This window comes from Manis javanica, chromosome 11 (assembly GCF_040802235.1).
Source record: "Manis javanica isolate MJ-LG chromosome 11, MJ_LKY, whole genome shotgun sequence".
In the NCBI taxonomy this organism is placed as follows: Eukaryota; Metazoa; Chordata; class Mammalia; order Pholidota; family Manidae; genus Manis; species Manis javanica.
Genome location: NC_133166.1, coordinates 104,504,026 through 104,526,795, shown reverse-complemented (window position 1 = coordinate 104,526,795; position 22,770 = coordinate 104,504,026). Strand labels below are relative to the sequence as shown.

The 22,770-nt window shown below is 41.6% G+C and overlaps 1 protein-coding gene across 1 annotated transcript in view; it reads right to left on the bottom strand.

Annotated features, from left to right (window-relative positions):
- Window positions 1-2,342: 2,342 nt before the first annotated feature.
- KDM5B (lysine demethylase 5B) overlaps window positions 2,343-22,770 on the bottom strand; it is a 62,931-nt gene continuing 42,503 nt past the window's right edge. Inside the window, exons 15-27 of the mRNA XM_037015268.2 lie at window positions 20,155-20,336; window positions 19,873-19,997; window positions 18,829-18,979; window positions 18,556-18,670; window positions 17,809-18,164; window positions 16,646-16,784; window positions 13,935-14,114; window positions 13,108-13,266; window positions 8,848-9,333; window positions 6,072-6,183; window positions 5,163-5,314; window positions 3,804-4,124; window positions 2,343-3,294 (exon numbers count right to left, since the gene is read on the bottom strand). Of these exons, the coding sequence (XP_036871163.2) occupies window positions 3,157-3,294; window positions 3,804-4,124; window positions 5,163-5,314; window positions 6,072-6,183; window positions 8,848-9,333; window positions 13,108-13,266; window positions 13,935-14,114; window positions 16,646-16,784; window positions 17,809-18,164; window positions 18,556-18,670; window positions 18,829-18,979; window positions 19,873-19,997; window positions 20,155-20,336 (2,616 nt within the window). The 3' untranslated portion in view covers window positions 2,343-3,156. The remainder of the gene's footprint in view (window positions 3,295-3,803; window positions 4,125-5,162; window positions 5,315-6,071; window positions 6,184-8,847; window positions 9,334-13,107; window positions 13,267-13,934; window positions 14,115-16,645; window positions 16,785-17,808; window positions 18,165-18,555; window positions 18,671-18,828; window positions 18,980-19,872; window positions 19,998-20,154; window positions 20,337-22,770) is intronic.

The following is a 22,770-nucleotide window of genomic DNA, read 5'->3' as shown; positions in this document are numbered from 1 at the left end:
GTTTCATCTGAAGGGGATTGTGTTTTCTGCATAGAAAGGCAATTTTACTAATTTTACTACAGGCTGATGGCTAGCAGAGAATAGCAGTCTCTTACTGAATGGCAGTGGATAATGCTTGATCCAATTCTGTACCTCCTGTTTATAGGTACGTAACATCTAAAATCCATTCCAGTCCATGTCATATGGCAGGAAACCTGGGCAGGACTGAGCCCAGAAAAACAGCCCTGGGCTCTAATACCAATCACTGCCTGACCAAAGCCAGAAGCAGGTCCTAATAGACTCACACAATTGTTAAGTGGGGGGGAAAAAAAAATAGAGGCAGAAACCCATTACAAAAGGGCCTTCAGAGAGCAACAAAAAGTAGAGAGAGAACCCAAGTTTCCCCCTTCCAGTAGGCACCTTGTCCTGCTCAAATGCCCAAAGGGTCTTGTTGCTTTTTATGGTGAATAGCAAATTAAGTGCATCTCAGACTCTTCTGCCAAAATATAAGATGGGAAATCTCAAGATCTTTACATCTCATTTTTTAAAGCTCCTCATGGTAGAATGAAGCATAGAAACTTTTTTTTTTTTTTAACCAACCTCTACTACCAGAGATGGCTCCAGGATTAATCTTGAGATACGAACATGAGTCCCATCTCCCAGGATGCTGACATGAAGTTGTGAAGAAGTCAACCTCCTTTACAACTAGTCCAATTATACGGTCTTGCTCCAGGCTCCATACAAGCCAGCCTTTTAATCTAAATCAGAAATCCTTGATTTGGAAGGAAAAACAAAGACCCACCACCACCATCACTGAGGTGAGGTGGGGCCCGTATCTGCCCTCTGGGCTGGCGTCACTGGATCCACTCTGTAGCCACCGGCCCCCCTGGCTCAGACTCCAGTCTAACCCGGCCTTTTCCTTCTCACTCTCTGTAGCTGCAGGACTACTGAGGTGGGAAAGTGTCGGTTTCTATTATGTATGTTATCTTCTTTCCCCAAGTTCAAAAGTTTCTCTAGGATGCAGGACACACAGTGAACATGCTTCTCAGATAACAGTGGTGCCCCATAGTCAGAAAGCATCAACGGGAGGGTAAGGGCACCTCTGCTCACCGGTAGCATCGGAGTACCAGGCAGGAGAAACACAATAGGACAACTGGCATTTACCAGCAGGGTAATTTGGGCAACTGACCCTCTTAAACCTCAGTATCATATTGTAAAAACTGGTGGGTCTCACCTAGAGAGAGTGGGGTTTAAACACACAGACACCTGCCTTTCCCCTATTCAAAGAGGCAGAGAATCTACCTCATCGAAGATGCTGGTGTCAGAGATTATTAGGTACCATCTACAGGTGAAGGAATGCTAGTGGCAGCAGTGAAAGGGCGCAACAGATGGGTGAATGCTCTGCAAAGGCCAAGGCCAAGGCTGTACTCCAGCAGCAGTGCCCCCTTTTAGGCTGTCTCCTCCATGAAACTGGGGCAGCTGGCATACTGTCCCAAATGTTGGGGGGTTCTATGAATTTAGACACTTAAAAAGGCCTTCTCTCTGTTGGCCCCAAAACCCCCATAGGGCAAGGAGAAACATCACAATGAACCGTGGGAGAACTGCAGACAAGTAGGAGTCATTCTTAAAGAGATTTAATTATTTGAATTGCATGAGGGGGGACAGTACATTTAAATCTCTGCTACATCACAAACTGACGTTGCTGCTGTTGTTTTATTTTATTAAAGACCTACTAGTTCTACCCATCTTTAGGTTTATGGATATAGAACTTGGGGAAAACAAATATTAGCAAAAGAATAGGAAAGAGCACACACAAGATGGCTCTGTTAACCAGAATGCCTTCTCCACTGTGGAACAGAGTCCTTCCTTTAAAAGGAAAAGGAGGTTTTAGAAAAGGCTCTAGACACTCCACAGCCACTAATGACAGTGAAGAAATCAGACAGGCAGAGCCTGGCCGTTCCCAAGTTTCCCCTCAGCCCATACCTTCCTAGCCCTCTGAAAGGATGAACCTGCCTTAGATTTCCTTCTGACACCTGAACCCTGAACCTAGCTTCCCTGTCAGTTCAAATATAATTAAGTCATCATTTCCACCAGGAGGACTAACTTGAGAATTGGAATGATTTGTCAGCATTCTGAGAAAGCTTATTAAGAAAAACAGCATGGCTTTAAGGACAGGTTTGTCCCCTTGAAATTGGGTGAGGTTCTGTATTAGGGGGGCCTGAAGGCACATGGCCACCTCTGCTACTGTGCAGCCTGACGAGGCGGAGGCAAAAGCACACCACCCTCTCTGGCTCTTCAAAGCCCCTGGTTAGAGGGGCCGGGGAAGCTGTATTCTAATGGCTCTAAATAACCAGCATGTAGTGTCATATTAGGACCAAGGATTTATTCCACAATATAAACTGCAACATTTGATACAAGCTACCAAAAAAATAGGAGAGGAAGGAAGGGGCAGGGAGAAAGCCAAGACACAGCTGTGGTAACTGCTTACAGAGCAGTCTCTCTTCCACACCACTATTCCTCAGTGACCCCAGAAACTAGACATCTGCTTTCTGTACATCAGCCAAATGCTAAAGCACCAACACAGTTTGGAAGTTTGTTTTGTTTTGTTTTAATTCCAGCCACTGAAACCAACACAGAAGTTATTGCTTAGATAAATAAACCTAGTCTACCAGAAAAAAAAAAAAGTGGATAAAGAAACAAAAACCCCAAAAGTGAAAAACTTAAGTACCCCAACATGGTAACAGAGTAAACAGGAGAAATTCCTCAAACGAGGATTTACTGGAATTTCTGGTGTCCTTCTGGACACTGAAATTGAGTTGGACTCTGAAGCCGGTAAATCCCAGACAGAAGTGAGATTTTAATGCTGTACATGAAAAGGTGCAGGCTCCAATGCCTTCCAAACCGGTGGGAACCCCTGCAAAAAACAGTCAGCATTTCGAACCTCAATGACCACAAACAGCTCTTAAGGAAAAAAAATACAAAAAAGTGTCAAAATTTTTTTAGTTGTTTTTTTCTTTTTTTCAAAGAGTTCTGGAAAAATGATCCCGTAAGGAATAGAAATAGCACCGTTTACAGGCTGGTTTGAATACCAGTCCTGTAGCTTTGCTGAGAAATTGAAGAAATCTTCTTGGTTGGAGTCCTGAATTACATTAAGTGGGGAGAGAGGTCTGTGTGTGTTTATTTGCGGCTTGGTGCGTCCTTCACAGAACAGCGCACACAGACGTAGTCTTCTTTCTCTGCCATCTCTGGAGAAACACCAACACAGACCTGATGGAACCACCGATTGCAGCTGCCATCACACTGGACCCAGTCCACCTGGTTACAAAGAGCAGGGAGACGGGGTTTTCAGAGGAAAAAAACGTGATTCAAAACTGAGCAGGCCAGCCTCAAGATATTCAGGCCATTGCCACTAACGGCCCCGGTGCCACCGCCGGGGCCTCTGGCACAACAGCTAAGCCAAACGCCAAAGCAACCGAGTCAAAGCCATTCTTCAAGTCATGACTGCTTTGGGGCTAAGACACGTCGCCCTGTGGTAAGTAAGCAAAGGGCATTACATCGGCACCCTCCCACCTTCTTGGCGTCGGGTCGCTGACAGCTGCAGGAGCAGGAAAAGGAAAAAGGGGAGAATGAGAGTTTCTTCAAGAAAAGGGAGAAGCCCCAGAACGATGTAAGAGCAGAGAGATCAGTGGGGGGAGGCTGAGCAATCCATTCAGATCAGCTCAAAGCAGGTAAGCAGAAGAGAAAGACCCAGCGAGATGAGGTCTAGCTTACAGGGTTTCTGAGTTAAGGGAAAGCACATCCTCTATGGCCCAAACCTCACTGACCTCATCTCCTTCTGGCTGCAGACAGCTCACAGCTGGGCAGATGGCATCTTCATCCTCAGAGTCCTCCTGTTCAGAATAGGATGTGTCTGAGGGCAGGGAATGAGTTCCGGCAGAACGGACTAATTCACAGCTACGTGCTCTCTCTGACTTGAAACTGTCCGTGTCCTTGGGGCGGCTCAGTCTGATTTTCTTCTTTCCGGGGGTCCGCATTTTTTTGACTCGATCCCACCGCTCACTGGAGAGGCCTTCTCTTTCCAGGCGTCTCTTCAGTTTTCTCTCAAGGCTGTTGATTCCATCTCGCTTGCCACGGCAACAATCATTCTGGGTGGAAGACAGGCAAACTCAAGTTTACCCTACAGTTTGCCTATTACTAAAACTAGTGAAGTGTCAGCTGTACAAGAAACCAGACGATCCCCAATCAACACCAGAAAATACTGCCTCCTAGTCACCACCACCTCCCTTCCCATCCTACACAGGATGACCTGTTCAGCTAACAACTGTTGGTGCTCTCAATGGAATGCTGAAGAAGGGAAACATTAAAGACGTCTTTGCTTTTCCAACCAGCCAGCGAGCACCAGGAGACAGAAGGTGTCTATATCCTCCTTCTCGCCAAACCCATGAGCACATGACTGACTCACGTGTAGTTTCTATCGAGGGGACATGCTAATTCCTTCCTCAAGGACATACAGCCCCACCCCTTCCAGGAGTGAGGTGGACATACAGAAGCCCACCCCACAGGTAGGAATATTGGATACTGATTGGTACACAGTATGGTGTCTTCAGTGAGTCTTCCCTATGCTGACCACATGTCAGGGGCCGTACATGGACAGGCCAGCTAGTTCACCAACAGGAGGAAGTGGCAGCGTCTCTAATCACACTCTCAGAAACAGGACACAGGTCGCTGAATGGCATCTACCTTGGTATGGGCATCCTCAGCTCGATCACCCAGTGCTCACACCAGCTGTTTTGTTAGGTTTAGAGGAATTACAGCATTTGTTAAACGTTAACATTAAGAATATCTCTGACTTTTGAAGGGTTTATCCCCAAAGGCCTTCCCAGTTATATCTTCACCTATGTAATTCCCTTACAGAAGGAAAATAACCCTGCTTCTAGCTATCACCACACATGGAAATGATGAGAAGCACTTTGCTAAAAATAAAGGGGAAAAATTTCACACTGTGACTTAAGAAATAAAACCAAACTCCAGGCTGTGAGCTCCTATCTGCTCACCAGCAGCAGAAGAATAGGGCTATAAAGTAGACAATCGGCATCCTTTTCATTCACTGAGCTCTTTAGATGGAGTGGCACTGGAACACAGTCCCTGCCCCACACTCCGGCCCCCAGCAGCTACAGGCTCACCTCACTGCTGGGCCGAACTGGTGAGCTTCGGTCAGCTTGCTGAGCAGGGCTTGGCTTTGCAAGTAAAGTCTGGTAAAGTTCCTGAATTTCAGGAAGGGATACCTGGAGCAACTGGGCTTCCATCAACAGCTCACTCACTTCCCGACTAACACCTGTTAAAGAGCAGATCAATCACAACAATGACACACAGGCCTGGGAGACAAGCACATGAAGGACCGCCCCTCAGACCCTTGCCACCACGCCTTTGTAACTGGGAGCCTGCTGAAGGTAGGGTCACTCAATGTGCTGAAAGCTACGATGGAGCAGAACCCAAACTAGACCTAAGTCTTCTCATTACTGGAGAGTATTAATTCTGCACTGAAACCCCTCCTCACTTACTGCTAATGCAGATGACACAGTACCTCTGCCCTGACAGCTTTAATAGAAAGCACAGACTAGCCCAGGGCATGTGCAACCCAAGTGGATCAGGCAGCTCTGACTCCATTACTAGACACACTGTGATGGTGATTAAGGATCACAACTTTGGATGCAGCTTTAGACTCACGGGGCAGTCATTTGTAGGTCAGTATAGGAAAAAAGCAGCAGGTTTCAGGTGTACAGCATCTCTAAGATCCACAAGGCTCCTATGTAACCAAGTAACAAGGGAGCCACAACTTAGCATCTGATCGAAATGACTGGTATTTAATCACCACTGGGCGTGGGATTAACCTTTCCATCCCTGAAAACAATGGATATAAAGCCTTTCTTGGTTTCCTTTGCATTTATAAAGCTTCAAACATGACCCTTCTCCTACCTTGTAAATACACAGTAACCCATATCCTACAATTGAGGATAAAGTCCTTTTTTATAATACCTGATCATCTATATATTGTCACTTCCCAGCCTTCAAAATAATAATAAAATACAAACCATGGAGGGGGATACAACTCCGTCCAGTAGAGAAGGGAGAGTATAAATACGAGGTTCTGCGGTCCCAATCATCAGGCAGGGAAAAGGGTGGTGTGCCAGGAGGCTGAGATGCCTAATGGAAGCAGAATATTTTATAGTAAGGCCTTTTCAGTATTAAAACTACTTCTACCAGTCCAATGAGAGTAGCTTGGGTTACCAGGCAGACAACCAGGAAAGAGAAAAACTTCATTTTCCCAAACTGAAAGAAGTCTCCTGGCATCTTAGGTCTGACCAAACCAGCACATACCCACCACGCCTGCAGTCTCCCTGGCTTTAATTTACCCGGACTGACTTCAAAGAGGTGAAGAGCACCAGCTGGGAACAAGTCATTTTCTCCACACAACCATCATACAACCTTTTAGCATCTATGTGACTCTCCTTATGAAGAGTAAAACAAAATGAGCACAGACATGTACCCCTCTGAATACACCAACCAGGCAACGACCAGCTCTCACTCATATCATCTCCCTACAGCTTCCCCAGGGTTTCCTAAAGGAGCTGGGAGAAGTGCTCCTCTGAGCACAAGTGAGCATGTAAGTAACAGCTGTGTCCTGTCTCTTTACTGCAGAAGTGAGAGCCCCAACAGCCACAGTTCACCCGTGCAACAAAAATGTAACTAGGCATGTCTGCTAAGTGACAGGTGCTATATTTCAGAAGCTTGCAGATAAATTCAAAAACAAGGAAACAAATATGACACATTAACAATTTTTGTCCTTAGCTCTGGTCTACTGAACATTTAACTCATGTAATTCAAATTCCATGTTCATATCACACAAGGGAGTTGTTACCTCTGCTAGAGAAATCTGTGCTAGACTGGGAGTCATCGGGCTGACCTTATCCAGGCAGGCCTCAAAGATAACGCAGGTTCAGTTCGACTACCGCAACAAAGCACGTCAGTTCTTGGCTTCCCAGTGCAAATGAAAGTTAGGTTTACACTATACTGTAGCTCATTAGTGTACAACAGTATGCTGTCTAAAAAAAAAATACATACCTCAACTTACAAATATTTTATTGCTTAAAAGTGCTAACCACCATCTGAGTTTTCAGAAAGTCGTAATCACTAGTCACAGACACCATATGTAAGAACAATGAGAAAACCTGAAATACTGTAGAACGACCAAAATGCAAGAGAGATGCAAAGTGAGCAATGCTGCTGGGAAAATGGTGCCAACAGACTTGCTGAACACAGGGCTGCCAAACGCCTTCCATTTACAAAACACAGTATCTGCAAAGCACAATCAAGTGAAGCACAATGAGACCAGGTCTGCCAGTAAGAAGTGTGGCCACTGTGTTCCCACTGTACTTCTCTGACGTCTTCACACCCTTCCTCTATGGGAGGGAACAGAAAACTCCACCCATCCCAGCGGTGGTCAGAACAATCTGGCTTCTGGCACAAAGATCACAGATGGTACGAAACCCACTGCCTTCCTCTGAAGCAACATAGTTCTCAGACATTTCAAAACCTACTCTTCCTCAAAGGCATTAGGAGACAGAAGGCAGGAGGCACTTTTCCTTTCTACTCAGTTACATGAGAGGAAGCAGGGGAAAAAATGTGTTAAATACATACATACATACGCACGCACGCGCGCGCGTGTGTGTCTGTCTGTCTCAGTGTGTGTCTCAGTGTATATAAAACATGTATCTGGATGGCCAGCATCGAAAAGACTAAGAACAACACATGCTGGTGAGGATGTGGAGAAAGGGGAACCCTCCTACACTGCCGGTGGGCATGTAAGCTAGTTCAACCATTGTGGAAAGCAATATGGAGGTTCCTCAAAAAAACTAAAAATAGAAATACCATTTGACCAGGGAATCCCACTCCTTGGAAATTTACCCAAAGAATACAACTTCTCAGACTCAAAAAGAATATGCACCCCTACGTTTATCGCAGCACTATTTACAATAGCCAAGATATGGAAGCAACCTAAGTGTCCATCAGTAGATGAATGGATAAAGAAGATGTGGTACATATACACAATGGAATACTATTCAGCCATAAGAAGAAAACAAATCCTACCATTTGCAACAACATGGATGGAGCTGGAGGATATTATGCTCAGTGAAATAAGCCAGGCAGAGAAAGACAAGTACCAAATGATTTCCCTCATTTGTGGAGTATAACAACGAAGCAAAACTGAAGGAACAAAATAGCAGCAGACTCAGAGACTCCAAGAAGGGATTAGTGGTTACCAAAGAGGAGGGGTGTGGGAGGGCAGGTCAGGAGGGATGGAGAAGGGGATGAAGGGGTATTATGTTTAGTACACATGGTGTGGGGGGTCACGGGGAAAACAGTGTAGCACAGAGAAGGCACATAGTGAATCTGTGGCATCTTACTACCCTGATGGACAGTGACTGTATTGGGGTATGGGTGGGGACTTGAGAATATGGGTAAATGTAGTAACCACATTGTTTTTTCATGTGAAACCTTCATAAGAGTATATATCAGTAATACCTTAATTTAAAAAAAACATGTATCTGGATTCATACAAATAATGGAAAAACTTATGTGTACACATGAAAAGGTGAAATCTGCACTAGAGAAACAGTGCCGGGGAAACAACTCCTGACTCTCAGGAGCAGAGGAAAGAAACTAGCAGGTCCACATGACCCTCAGGTGGGAAGCCACACTCGGTGTGCTAACAGCACGGCGACCACCAGCAGGGCCAGAGCTGCATGCTCGGGGAAGAGGGCAGAGTCAAGCAGATGCCCATAAGCAGCCGGGGAGGTGCAGACTCACCTTGTCTGTCTCTGCCACCTGCCCTGCTGAGGCCTGCCACCTGCTGCGGAACAGTCCTGAGCCCCTTCGGTCTTGCGCAGGTTCCAGGTTCCCTGACGAAAGCAGCCGCTGGGCTCTGTGTTGCCAGTTCACGGTTCTTTCAATCATATACCGAAGTGCATCTCCCTCAGGGAGGCGAACTCGGATACGCTGCAGGGAGGCCAGCAGGGGAAGAATTTTCTCTAGCGGAGGTTTCTCTGACCTCCGACAATGGGGACAAAGCCAGATCCGAGGACCTTGCGCAATACTGGGTGCAGCCACACAGCCAGTGTGGAAGGCATCCCTGCAGAGCTCGCACTGGATCATAGGGGCGGCCGGGGCCCTCTGACACACGCAAACCTTCAGCTCCACATCCTGGCCAGGTGACAGCAGTTTCCCCTCATTGGCTAGTCTGAGGGACTGCAAGGCTTCCATCTCCCTTAGACGAGCTTCGCCGAGCGCAGCCATCTGCAAAGGAGCAGACAGACAGTCAGGGAGTGCCAGGGAACACTCGCCTTTCTCCTGAATCGCTGGGATCCTGGTGGGCTCCAGACTAGACTACCTGTTTTCAAATCCTGGCTCTGCCCCACTAAAGCTGTGTGAGTGACCTTGGGCAACATGGTCTCCTATGGATAAGTGTCTGCACATATAGAATGGAGTTGCTAACAGGGCCCACCCTCCCCAGGCTGCAATGACGATGACGAAATGGGAGAAGCAGGACAGACCACACTGCTGGGCACACGGAGAACAATGTGTACAATTACTCTCCTTGCACATTTATCTCCTAGAATATTTACTTCTCTTGAAATATATGGGCTTTTCACTTTCTGTGTGTACTGATTTCTGAGGTTCTGCATTCAATTTTATTCTGTTAGCTTTTGTGTTCTTCTAGAAGGTACTTTAATGGAATAACCTTCTGGAGCAGCCGCGACTCAGCAATGACCTATGTCTTTTCCTGTCTGCTGGACACAGCAGCTATAGATAACGAAACTGGATCCCTCATGGGTAACATTAAATGGAATCTTGACGAGACTTTTCTCACACACACACACACTGTAAAATAAGACCATTACAGCAAAGACAAAAGCAATTTGCTTTTCTGCCGGAAGTCACAGGTATAGTCCTATTGCAGTCTTTCCTCTCTATTAAAATGAGAGCCAGGTCCCGGGAAAGCGCTGAGCTCAGTTAAACCTGTATGAATGACTTGAAAACACACATAAACACAATCAACTTCACGGTAAAAAGCTGAAGTGATACTGAACATATTTCTGAATGGTATTTACAAGATGTCCATAAGTGGAACAAACTAAGCACCCACTACGTACAAGGCATCCAACATACAACCAAGTCCAGGCATCACAGATTCACTCATTATGCACATGGAAGAAAAGGTGACAAATTCAAATCACCAGCTATGTCAGAGTTAACCACTGCCACCTCAAGCTTAGTGTCCAGTTTCCCCAACAAAAAGCTGGGCCAAAGTCCTCCTCTAGTACTTCTAGATAAATAGGGGAAAAGCACAGAATTTTAAAACTCAGCTTTCCAGTCTAGAACAAAAGCCGTAAGGGGCAGGAACTATTGCTTTCTCCAATTCTATTCCCAACTCCTTAAAATGTTAATTCCTCACAGTTAAAACCATCCACCCACCATCAGATTCATTATGATTCACCACATGTGTGAGTTTTAAGGCCCAAATGAACTCTCCATGATCTCTTTCTTTTGGCCTTTTCACATTAGAGAAGAAAATACTTTAATGAGGGATTAGGGAAGAAAGAAAAACTTCTAGGAGTAAAATGGGTAACCTCTGTGTATTAAAAAAAAATCCACTTATTTCTGTAGATGAAAACATCATACAGGGAGTACATATGGGTTATGTGGTAACAAGGTGCCCTTCCTATAGTTCAGAAATGAGGAGCAAATGACTAATCTTTCAGAGTTCTAGAAGAGATCACAGGTAATGTATAGAATTCTTAAGCCAGGGGTCCATTGACTAGGTGGGCATAGACTGGACTCTGTGAAAGAGACAGAATGCAAAGCTCAATATGATGTCCTTATAAAACAAACCACACATATAACAGTGGAGAGCTGTCCCTTAAAAACAACAAAATGATACTCAAGCAGGAGAACTATAATTAGAACCTTGATGAATATAGAAATATGTCCTAGAAGATCTGTTGTCAAAATACATAAATTAAGGTAATCTCATGTCAGTTCCAGGGAAGGTCAGACAGCTACAGAATGGACTGGGAAAAGGTGCCCTGACCCAAGGATAAACAGTTGGTCCAATCCTAGCAGCACGTATATTCCTATTCTAGAATGGGCAATGCTTTGTGCCACTGAAAAGCATCCGAATGGGACAATACCCAACTAACCAGCTTCTGCACAGGAAAGGAAACCATCAACAACAAAAAAGGCAACCTACTGAATAGGTAGGAGAAATACTGGCAAATCATGTACCTGTAATATCAAAAATAGAGAACTATGACTCAATAGCAAACAACAACAACAACAAACATCCAATTAAAAAATGGGCAGAGGCTCTGAAGAGACATTTTTCCAAAGACATACAGATGGCCAACAGGTACACAAAAAGATGCTCAACGCCACTAACCATAGGGAAATGCAAACCAAAACCACAATGAGATACCATCTCTCACCAGTTAGAATGGCCACTAAACAAAAGACAAGAAATAACGTGTTGGTGAAGATGTGGAGAAAAAGGGGCCCTCATGCACTGCTGGCAGGAATGTAAACTGGTGCAGCCATTGTGGAAAAGTGTGAGGGTTCTCCAAAAAACTAAAAATAGAACTACCCCGAAGATCAAGAAATTCCATTTGTGGGTATTTGTCCAAAGAAAACAAAAACACTACCTAAAACAATGTCTGTACCATGTTTGTTGCAGCATTATTTACAACAGCCAAGATATGGGAGCAACCTAAGTGTCCACTGATCGATGGATGAATGGATAAAGGAAACACACGCGCGTGCATGTGTGTGAGTGTGATAAGAGTATTATTCAGCTATAAGAAAGAAGGAAATCATGACATTTGTGACAACACGGATGGACTTTGAGAGCATTATACTACGTAAAATGACTCAGAGAAAGACAAGTAAACACTGTATGATCTCAAAGTGGGGTGGGGGGGAGCACAGGGAGGGCTGTACAACACAGAGAAGACAAGCAGTGATTCTACAGCATCTTACTACACTGATGGACAGTGACTATAAGGGGGTATGTGGGGGGGACTTGGTGATGGGGGGAGTCTAGTAACCATAATGTTGTTCATGTAATTGTAGATTAATGATACCAAAATAAAAACAAAAATTAAAAAACTGTATGATCTCACTTACATGTGGAATATAAAAACAAAACAAAAATAAAAAATAACCCACAAATACAGGAAACAGATGGGTGGCTGCCAGAGGCAAGGAGTGGGGAATGGGCATGGGTGAAGGTGGTCAAAAGGTATAAACTTCCAGTTATACAGACAGGTCCTGGGGCATGTACGGTACACCATGATGATTATAGTCAATAATATTGTGCTGTGTATTTAAAAGTTGCTAAGAGTAGATCTTAAAAGCTGTCATCATAAGAAACTTTGTAACTCTATGTGCTGACAGATGTTAACTAGACTTATTGTGGTGATCATTTCCAGTATAAACATACATATATCAAATCATCACGTTACACACCTGAAAGTAATAATGTATGTGTCAATTATAGAATAAAGAAATTTATATTAATTAAATATAGATTTTAAAAGAAAGCATTCAAATCACACAGCTATCTTCCTTTGTCCTGATAATGCGCTCACTTAACATTACGTAGATGTTGCCCTCAACTTCTTGAAGATGTTACCATCTTTGAATCAGCAGTGTTTTCTAAATGCTGGTCAGACTCTAGTATCTAGTCACTTTTGAGTGTATTTCTTACTGTAAATCATTAATTTGGTATTGCAGTCTCACCCATTGTATCTTTAATATCCTTAGTCAGCATTCCTAGTTCAACCCACGCACCGACAAAACTACTTTTGGGTTTGCAAGACTCAGACTGGGAGTTTTTCCTGAATCTTTTGCAGTCTATTCACGCTTCACTCAAAACATTTACATTTGAGTTTCCAGAAAGGTCTTTTGGTAAAACTGAGTACTTTTAATGTCACTCTTTTATTTCCTTTCCCAATATAAACGAAGTGGCAAAAACCAAGCAGCAGAGAAAGGAAAAGAAAAAACCCTACTACGTACAGCTGAGGCAGTCTCTTTACTTTCAGTTAAAGCTCTTTCCAGGTCACTCAGAGTCTCTAACTTGGTGCTTCTCTTCTTTCCACTTGGCAAGGGCTCCTTTAACTTTCTCTGCTTCCTCTTCAATCCCAAAAGGCCGATATCGCATCGAGGACACAGCACCTAATGTGGGACAAAGAACCACCACGGGTTAAACAGATTTCAAGTAAAGCATTAGGAAGTCCCAATTTAAAAGTCCCAAGAGTGGGAAGGATGTTATTTTCTTAGTATCAAACTTTTCTTTGTAACATGCTGCCCTGAAGCCAGAGGAACCTCCTGTACAAAGGAAGGAAGGAAAGGAGGGAGAAGGAGAAAAGTAGGAAATCTCACAAGACTGACTTGATTCCAGATTCAAATAAGTAAAAATGCAGTAATATACTGATTCCAGTCATAATGTGTAACTGTTATCAGCTTATAAAAAATAGAAAAAACACAACTAAGGCACTTTATGGGAGGCAAATGAGATCATTTATCAGGCTTATTAAACACAAGTGTTGGTGAATGGCCAAGGTTATAAAGCCCAATTTCAACAGACTAAGAAACTTGAATGAAAACAATGTTCTTCCTTGGGCACTGAATATATCCAAAATGTATTCAGAAAACATTTAAAGGTTATTTCACTATAGAAGTTTAGGAGTATCTCCCTGGCTTTTCTGAAAAAAAAAAAAAAAAATTTTTTAACACCTAGAACATGGATCAACTGGTGAGGCCACCTTTCTATGTGAGGGATGGCATGTTTTTACCAACCTAGGAGATCTAAGGTCTTGTACACAGACCAATTGCGAACTTACCTCTAAGAGAGAATATGGGGAATTCTTCATCAAGAATGTATTATCAGCACATTCTTTCCAAGCCTGAACTTCAGCTACTAGTGATTCCAGTCTTGCTAAGGAATTAAGATGTACTGGGATCGATCGACCTCGTGTTACAAGTTCTATAAGTGTGTCTAATACTGGCACACGTCCTCCAACCTAATAAATGAAGAAAAATTATAGCAACTTAGAAAAAAGAATACTTCTTTGTAAAGTGGGAAAAGCATAATTCAGATTGGGCCTACTCCATATTTAGACACATTAAATTCACAGATGGAAATACATAAAACCTGCCAGTAGCCCAATGGTGGTGGAAGTGGGGCTGACATGCTCTTTCACTTAAGGAACACTGAAAGAACCTAGTTTGTGCTAGGGTCCCAAGGACACAGCTGAGAACACAACATACACTGTGCTCCTTTGCTCTGTGCCCTTCTAAAGTTGCTTGTCACCTTGGTCCCTGTGGATACTTTGAAAAAAACTGAACAGAAATGTAATTGTGATAACTCAAAAGGACTTTTACACTGACTTCCATCAATAAAAGCAACAAAACAGTATTTTACTCCAATCCACTAAGCAATGATGAATTAAAGTAACTCATATAAATTATTCAGGAAACTAAAATGAGCTGAGAAAGCCCACTGGTTCTAAAAATTTGGTATTCACTGCAAATCACTTGGAAAGCTTGCTTATTAAACACCTTCCTGCGACCCATATCCCCAAATACTGTGATTCAGGACACCAGGGAAGGGCCCGTGAATTTGCATTTCTAACAAGTTTCCGAGAGCTGCTGCTGCTGGGACCACTTTCTGAGTTAGAGATACTCAAACTGGACAAAGAATAAAAGTATTGAGTGGTTGGTTGGTGGGGGAGCACTCGTGTTGCTCTAACACAATGGTAAGTCTTAGCATCTCAAGGTACATCATCCAGATGTGTCTCCTGATGTGATTTATAAAGCACACATCACCTGGTATTTTGATATAAGTCAAGAATGTTTGACTTGAATCCATTCAAGCTTTGAAACTATCTTCCAATTTATAGGAAATACAGAAGATAGAACAAACCACAGATAACTGTTCTGTGAACTTTCTGTGACATGAAAAGAGTAGGGTAGGAAAGGCAAACTCCAGAAGATTAGAAGGATCTTAAAGAGCTTTATCAGTTAGATGCAATGTGTGGTCCCAGACCAGATAAACAACCATAGAGGATATTTGGGGGGAAGTTGGGGGAAAGTGAATATAGACTGGGTAGATCAATGTTTCACTGCTTTTGTTATTTATGCTTATAGAATTGAAACTGTAAGAGCATAAATGTCCATGTTCTGTGGACACTTTTAAAAAGGTAACTCACAAATTATACACTACTCCTATGACACTCAACTTAGAAATATGGAGTACTTCCTATGTATAAAGTATAATAATGGATAACATTTAAAAATAAATAGCCAACTAAATAGGAAGTGATTCCTTATTGTTAGTCACATCTGTTAGTCTTTACAAGTCCTCCCTGATTTCACCTGCTCACTTCTCCTTACTGCAATGGCTTCACCTTTCCAGCTGCTACCAATCGCAAGTGAAAGGGGGGACCGTGCCCAAAACAGCTCTAACAGTCACTGACAAGAACCTGCATCTAAAACTCCCGTTAAGGACATTTACATACACAATCAACACTGTCCCTGGTTGCATCTTTGGCCAGCTGGGATCATACCTTAATATGTATTATTTATCAATTAATATTATCTTCTCTTCCCTATTAACTAGAATAGATGCCCAGATGTTGTGTGGTAAACAGCTGGCTAAAATTGTTCTGTTTGGCATTTATTAGAAATTGGTCAAATTAACACCACTTAAAATTACACAAATATTCAGAAAACCAGATATCTTATTCCTAGAATCTGATGGCTACAACAATACAGACCTTGAGACTCAAGAATATAAATTAAAAATTTCAAAACCTAGTCCATCTAATAATTCAAAGATCCTTTTTCTTAATAGGTTCATAATGATATATGATGGTTATGATGATTAGGAAGATAAAGGAAGACACACCTCACCAACTACTTTTCAGATGAAGTTACCCAGCTAAAAACTAGGTAAGCCAGAGAGTACATTGCGTCTATACCTTAATAATGCTACCTGAACTTAATTTTAATTCTCTTTTTAACTTCTAGCATGTAAGTATAACATCTAGCAAAGGGCCACAAATACTTGATGCTTGTTACTTTGGAACATGGTAAGTATCCTTTCTTCTGTGGGGATTATGAGGCATTTTTGTTTAAGTTACTGTGTAGTGAAAGTTCTGGGCCTTGGGACCTAGTTTGGCCATACAACTAGATTCTCCGGATCTGCTGTTGATTATCTGAACTGCAGCTGTTAACGAGCCAACAAGAGACAACCACAAAGACTAGGAAATATATTTCTCTCACAACTTCATTTTTAACTTTTTCTTTGATTCACAACCAAGTACTCAAGTTTGTATGGGAGGTTCCCAAGCTCCCAGAAAAAGATGGTTGAATTATCCAAGCTTTAAACATTTGAGTCAACTGATCAGGACAACAGGTGGGTGAGTACATCTAAATAAGACTGAAATAAAATTAGCAATCTAGCCAACCTAAAATGCTAAATCCATGTAGTGAGATAATTATTGCTCTTTATGGATGCACTTATACACTCTGGACATTTTTTTAAACCAACCTGTAGGGCCTCTACGTCCTGAAGCCAGTCTCTGGCTCTCTGCACTGAGTCTTTGAGAACTGCACCATTGGGCAGATATGCAGGGATCTCCTCAATCTCCTTAACAGCCGTAGCAAGGCTATTCAATGAATGCCGAGGTCTACAATATAAAACATAAAAGCTACTTAGCATTTTATGTGATGGCTTATTTTTCTCATGGTCTACCAGAGGAACTAGGAAAATCATTTCAAGGGAAATTTAGTGCTGAAAATAAATTTTTCCAACTGGCAAAAACTTATAGATATCAAATTGACTAGTTTCAAACGGCTGTATAAGACTTTAAGAGCATCTAAGATACAGCAAATGACTCAGTGAAGCATTTAAGTTCTTATTCCTGATTTTACACTGGTATAAGCACAACTTCTATTTGCAAAAGGTAACTTAGGATAATTCACTGTGTTAAATTAGATGCACTATCAAGACTCTTAGTCACTAAGAAAATTTAAATTCTCTAGAATATCTCCATGTCCAAAGCACAATACTACAATTGTGTATGCTGTTCCCACAACCACTATTTTAGGATTACAGAAGATTGCCTATAATCTAGACACTTTTTGTAGTTTATGTTGCCAATCAGACCAATACAGATCTGGCAAGATAGAAAGCAGTATCAAAGACGGGCTGCTCCTCCCCCTGAGATGGTTAAGCCCAAGTCCAATCAAACCTCTCCGATATGGGTAAGGTGTTCTGAATTACTGAGCAACAGCACAAATGTATGCTCCTGTTCCTGCTGAAAACTACTGGCACTATCTTCACTTTACAGATCAGTGCATATTAACTTTCAAACATTTCTCTAAGACTCCTCGGGTTCTTTTTTATTAACTCTGGGTTTTAATAGTTCCACTTATTTGTAAAAAATGTTTCTTCTCTCAAAGATGGTCTCATCAAGGTCCAGGGAAATTTCATTAAGCTGACTCTAAAAAGGCATGTCCTTTTGAATCACTCATCTCATAATCAGTTGAATGAGAAAAAAATTAACATTCTTTTGCCCAAGTTCCAAAGCAGCCCCAGGCACAGCTGCAGCCTGGGGACTCTCCTCACATGCCAGCCCCATGGCCCTCAGCGCTGGGACAGGTGCACTCCCCAGCTTTCCCCAGCATTGAGAGGAGACTTTGCTTTCTTACCTGGCCCTTAGAAGACTCTTGGCTTTGTCATCCCAGTGCTCCGACACTGTGAGCAGTTCCTGAAGCCGGGCCATAGCTCTCTCCACTGCCGCGTAGGGCGCCAGCCCCACTCCCAGGTCTATGAGGCGTCTCATATCATCTAATGTGAGGGAGCTGGGGTCTAGGCAGGCTTGCTGCACCTCTTCCAGCCAACGGGCCTGCTCCAGACGGACACGCATCTCAGCAAGCTGTGGAAGTTCCACATCAAATTCAAAGCTGACATCTAGCAGGTCCTGTAGCTCAGCAGCACCGGGCATTTCCTCAGAGAGCAACTCCTGGCTGTGCTGCTGGAAATCTTCTACACGATTCAAGAGATCCTAAAACACAGTGATTTCAGTAACTGCTTCCTTCATACTTAGAATCTTCAATGCATGCCAATGTGACCTGCTTCCATCTTGCTTGATTTTAGCAATAATACACATAAATGAGAAAACAAAAGCCAACTGACAACTAAAACAAGTGACTGTTGTGAGGAGTAGATGGTGGTCACTTCCAAGGTAAACTTTCCTAAGTTTATCCCTCCTTTTAGATTTGTCATCATCTCTTCATGCACACACATTACTCAGTGGGTTACTAAAAACATTTGCAAACAAATATACAAATTAACAACCCCCTCCAAAAAAAACCCCAACTTAATCCCATCAGCTACATTTATTTACAAAATATAGGATTACCAAGTACTTGCCCCCACACACCCCCTATAGTTACCTTTAGCAGGGGTGTCTGACTGAGGACACATGGAAGAGCATACAGCTGTGTCACAAACTGTCGGAGCTCATTCACTGTCAACTGATTTTGGGTTTTTCCTCCACCAGATCGATATCTATAAAGACAAAGGCCAAGGAAGCCCTATGAGAACATACACAGTCACCATTCCCAGATTCCAAGATTCCAATGCCACAAGGTTGAGGACAGAAGGAAAACCAGTCACAGCAGGTTTCCAAGTTTAGCCACCAGAGTCCAAACTCGAGCAGTACATACCTAGTTTGCCTTTTGCCATTAAGCAACTGCTGTGCGACAGAGGCACACTTCTCGGCATCCTGTGTGACTAAGCGAAGGTGACGCAAAAGATCATTGTCTGGGAATTTCTTCATTTCAGATTCTTCAATTAAAGCTTTGAAGCTGACAAGGCCTAGGAATAAAGAAAAGGCCATCTTTGCCATGATCATTATGTGTAGTACTAGTGGCACGAAATACAGACATTTGCTTTTATCAGGTCGTATATGTAAATACTTGCAATGTTTAATTGGATTTTTTTTTTTTTTGCTAAGGACAGAATGTTTTAAACAAGTGCCTAGAGCTGCTCTTCAATGTGGAAATGTTTAGACCTAAAATGTAAATGTTTAAAGCATGAAAAAACAACTGATTTTTCAAAACAAAGCAAATGCAGATTCTCAGTGTGGTTTGAACCACTTCCTCCTGCATTTTGTTCTGCAGTTGGCAGGAAACTAGTGGGCTGGGAGATAGTGGTACTGAACCCTTTCCCTAGACAAAGAAGCCAGTTTATCTGCTGGGCTATAGGAAGGGAAGCAACAAAGCACATTCAAAGAGATTTAAGAGCAGCAGTAACTTTAAAAGGTAATAATAAGACACTGAGAGTTTGATTAGAACTAAGGAGTATGGACCAACAATCCAAACACTCCTAATTTAGTGACATATTGGCATTGTTATGAGATACAGTTTCTTGTTTTTTAAAAGGTTTCTAAGGTTCCATATAAAATGTAAAATACTTTTGTTTCTGAGAAATAGAGGTGAAAAGTTATTGTTTCCTAACAACATGGTCTTTGTTAAATACATGACTTGCACACAATTCATATATCAAGACTTCACTTGAAGTAAGAGCATCTGCCTTATCCACTCTTGGCTTTAAAACCTTCTCCATTAATGCTCAGTAAACCTGGATGGACAGAGGAACTTGTCAAGGTAAGTCAGCTTGTTTCAAGTAACCCATTTCTTGATAATGGCTATATTATCACCACTCCCGTAATTTGCCAATCACCAAATCACACTTTCTACAACACATACTTTTCTTCTTGTTAATCTTTGCCTCCAATGCTTCATTCACATTCAGGGCCCATTCGTTGTAAGATTCTGCTCGAAGCTTCAATGAGTTCATCATGGGGTAGAGGTCATCCAGAGTGTATCTGTACCTGGGGACAGAACAGCAGGCTCAGCTTTGAGGTGTGTGGGTTTGGAGAAAATCAGACATTTTATACTCAGTATTTCAGCCCTGAGACAGTGATGTCACAGAGCTTTTTAGTAAGAATTTGGTGTTTTCCACAGAAAAACATCATCCTTTCTACTCACCGCAGTTTATATTTATAAGGGGAACAGGAGCACAATTCTTTTACATGATGCAGGCAAACAAGCAGGCCAGGTTTACAAGAACAGGAGATGGCAGACATGAAGCATGTGGTTTTGCATTTTATACACTGACGCTCATCATCTGGCAGCAGCTCAAAATCCATTCTTTCTGAATCAATTACCCCCTAGAAGGAAGTGTATGTTAGAGGCCTCTCCAAAGGATGACACAATCCACCAGCCTCCAAACACACACACACAGGTAGTTGAGTTAAATAAAAATTTAAAAAATAAATTAAAAAAAAGAAAGAAAGCCTTACTATAAAAGCACTGCATAATTTAAAATGCATGGGTTGAACCCTTTTTGAACAAGGCAGTTTCTATATTTGGCCATTGTGATCTGAGTATGAAAACTGGTATTAACAGAACTATATTAGTGTTTACTCAACTCCAAATTGGCCTGGTTCATATTTTGGGTATAGATAAAAGAAGAAAAACATATACTTTCTACTTCAGAAGAAATAAATAGGGCTTCAGACTACTACTTCTGGATAATCCACAAAAAGAACAAAAATAAATACAAGGAAAGAAGATGGGGCAAGTGGAAAAGACTATCATGCAGGAATTGTTGAGGATGAGAAGATGCTGAGTGGTCTAGTGGCCTTTTACCTGAGAAGTTATCTGAAGGGACACTGTTCTCTGAAAAAAGACAATGTGTGCAATAGAGACTAAAGTCAAAATAAAATGCTTCCTCACTATGTCAAGAAAAAAGAGGTCTTGAACCAGTGAATTTCAACTGTAGTTTGTAACAGCTGACATTTAGAGAGCCCTTCCAGGGTATACCTTTTGTCTTGAAAGATCAAACTTTTACCCCCTTCTCCTTATCTGGAAATGGATTCCAGATCTAACCTTAAGAATGCCAGAGCCTGATTAAGTTAGATTATGAACCTTTGCTTTACATTTTATTCTGTGTTTTAACCTTTTGGCCATTTCACTTCCTGATAATTATATGGACAAAGACAGAATAGAGTGAGAAAAACACTAATGAATGAATTTTGTTTTAATCTGGAATTGAACATTAAAAAGGACTTTGCCCCTCCAAAAAAACCAAGGCAGGATATCTGCAGTCAGAGCAATGTAACTACATGCAAGGAAACCCCCCACCAAAACTCTGTGTTAAACATTCAGCTCTAGAGTCATTCTTCAGTGAGATCAGTTGATACTCCCCAAATAAAGGAAAGTAGCCCATGTTTTTATTATTCTAAAAAAAAAAAAGGACTTTGCCATGGAGATGGTTGAAATTTTTGTTTAAAATGAGATTAAGGAGCAACTCTGGATTTTAGTTGAGAATGAATCATAATGTTCACTTAATTTTTATCTGTAATTTTCCACAACTGGGAATAAATTGTAAGTTCTGAAAGTTCCAAAAATGACCTACCATTACTGATGTAAGACATTGGTAAGGCTCTTAAACCCTATGGGCATTGCTTTCCCCAAGTATTAAATATCAGGGGAAGGTGAGTAAACTGTTGATGCTGACCCATAACAGGCTCCAGGGAACCAACATTCTAGGACTCTTGTCTAAATAGGCACATTAAAAAAAAAAAAAAAAATCAACATGACTCTATTTATGGATATGACTGTCCCAAAAGGAACTACAAAAAAGCTAACAGAACTATTGAGTTTAGCACGGTTACAGGATATAAAGTCAATATACAAAGGTGTGTTTGTAAATACTAGCAATAAATAATTGAAAACTGAAATTTTTAAAAATATCATTTATAATTGTACCAAAAAAAATACAAAGTACATAATTACAAACCCAAGGAAATATGTGTAAGAGCTATATGCTGCAAACTTCAAAATGCTGAATGAGAGAAATCAGAAAGAACTAAATAAATAGGGCATAATACTACACCCATTGATTGGAAGACTCAATAGTGTTACAGTATCAGTTCTCTAAACTATCCATAGATTTAAAATAGTTCCAATCAAAATCTCAATAGTTTTTAAGAGAAATCAATAAGCTAACTCTAAAATTTATATGGAAAGGCAAAGGAATATAGGCAAAAAAGTTTTTAAAAAGAATAAATTTGAGAGACTCACACTACCTCATTTAAAGACTTACTAGAAAGTTATAGTAGTCAAGACTATCTAGTATTATTAGCCAGAAGATAAATGCATAGTTTAACAGAAGAGAACATAGCCCAGTAGACCCGTATATATATATATACATTATAGTGAATTGATTTTCAAAAAAGGCGCCAGGGCAAGTTTTGGAAAAAAGCTAACTCTTTTCAAGAAATGGTGCTGCAACAATTAGCTAATTCATATGCAAAAATAGTAATTTCAACCCACAACTTGCACTGTAAATAAAAATTACTGAGATGGATTAAAGACTCACTTGTAAAACCTAAAACTAGAAATTATAGAAGAGAATTTACTACGTAGGAGAAAATCTTTGCAACTTTGGATTAGGCAAACATTTCTTAAGAAGGACACATACAAAAAGATACATGAAAGAAAAAACTGATAAACTGGATCTCATCAAAATGAAAAACTGCTATTTGAAAAGATACTGCTAAGAGAATGAAAAGCCACCAACTGGAAGAAAATACCTGC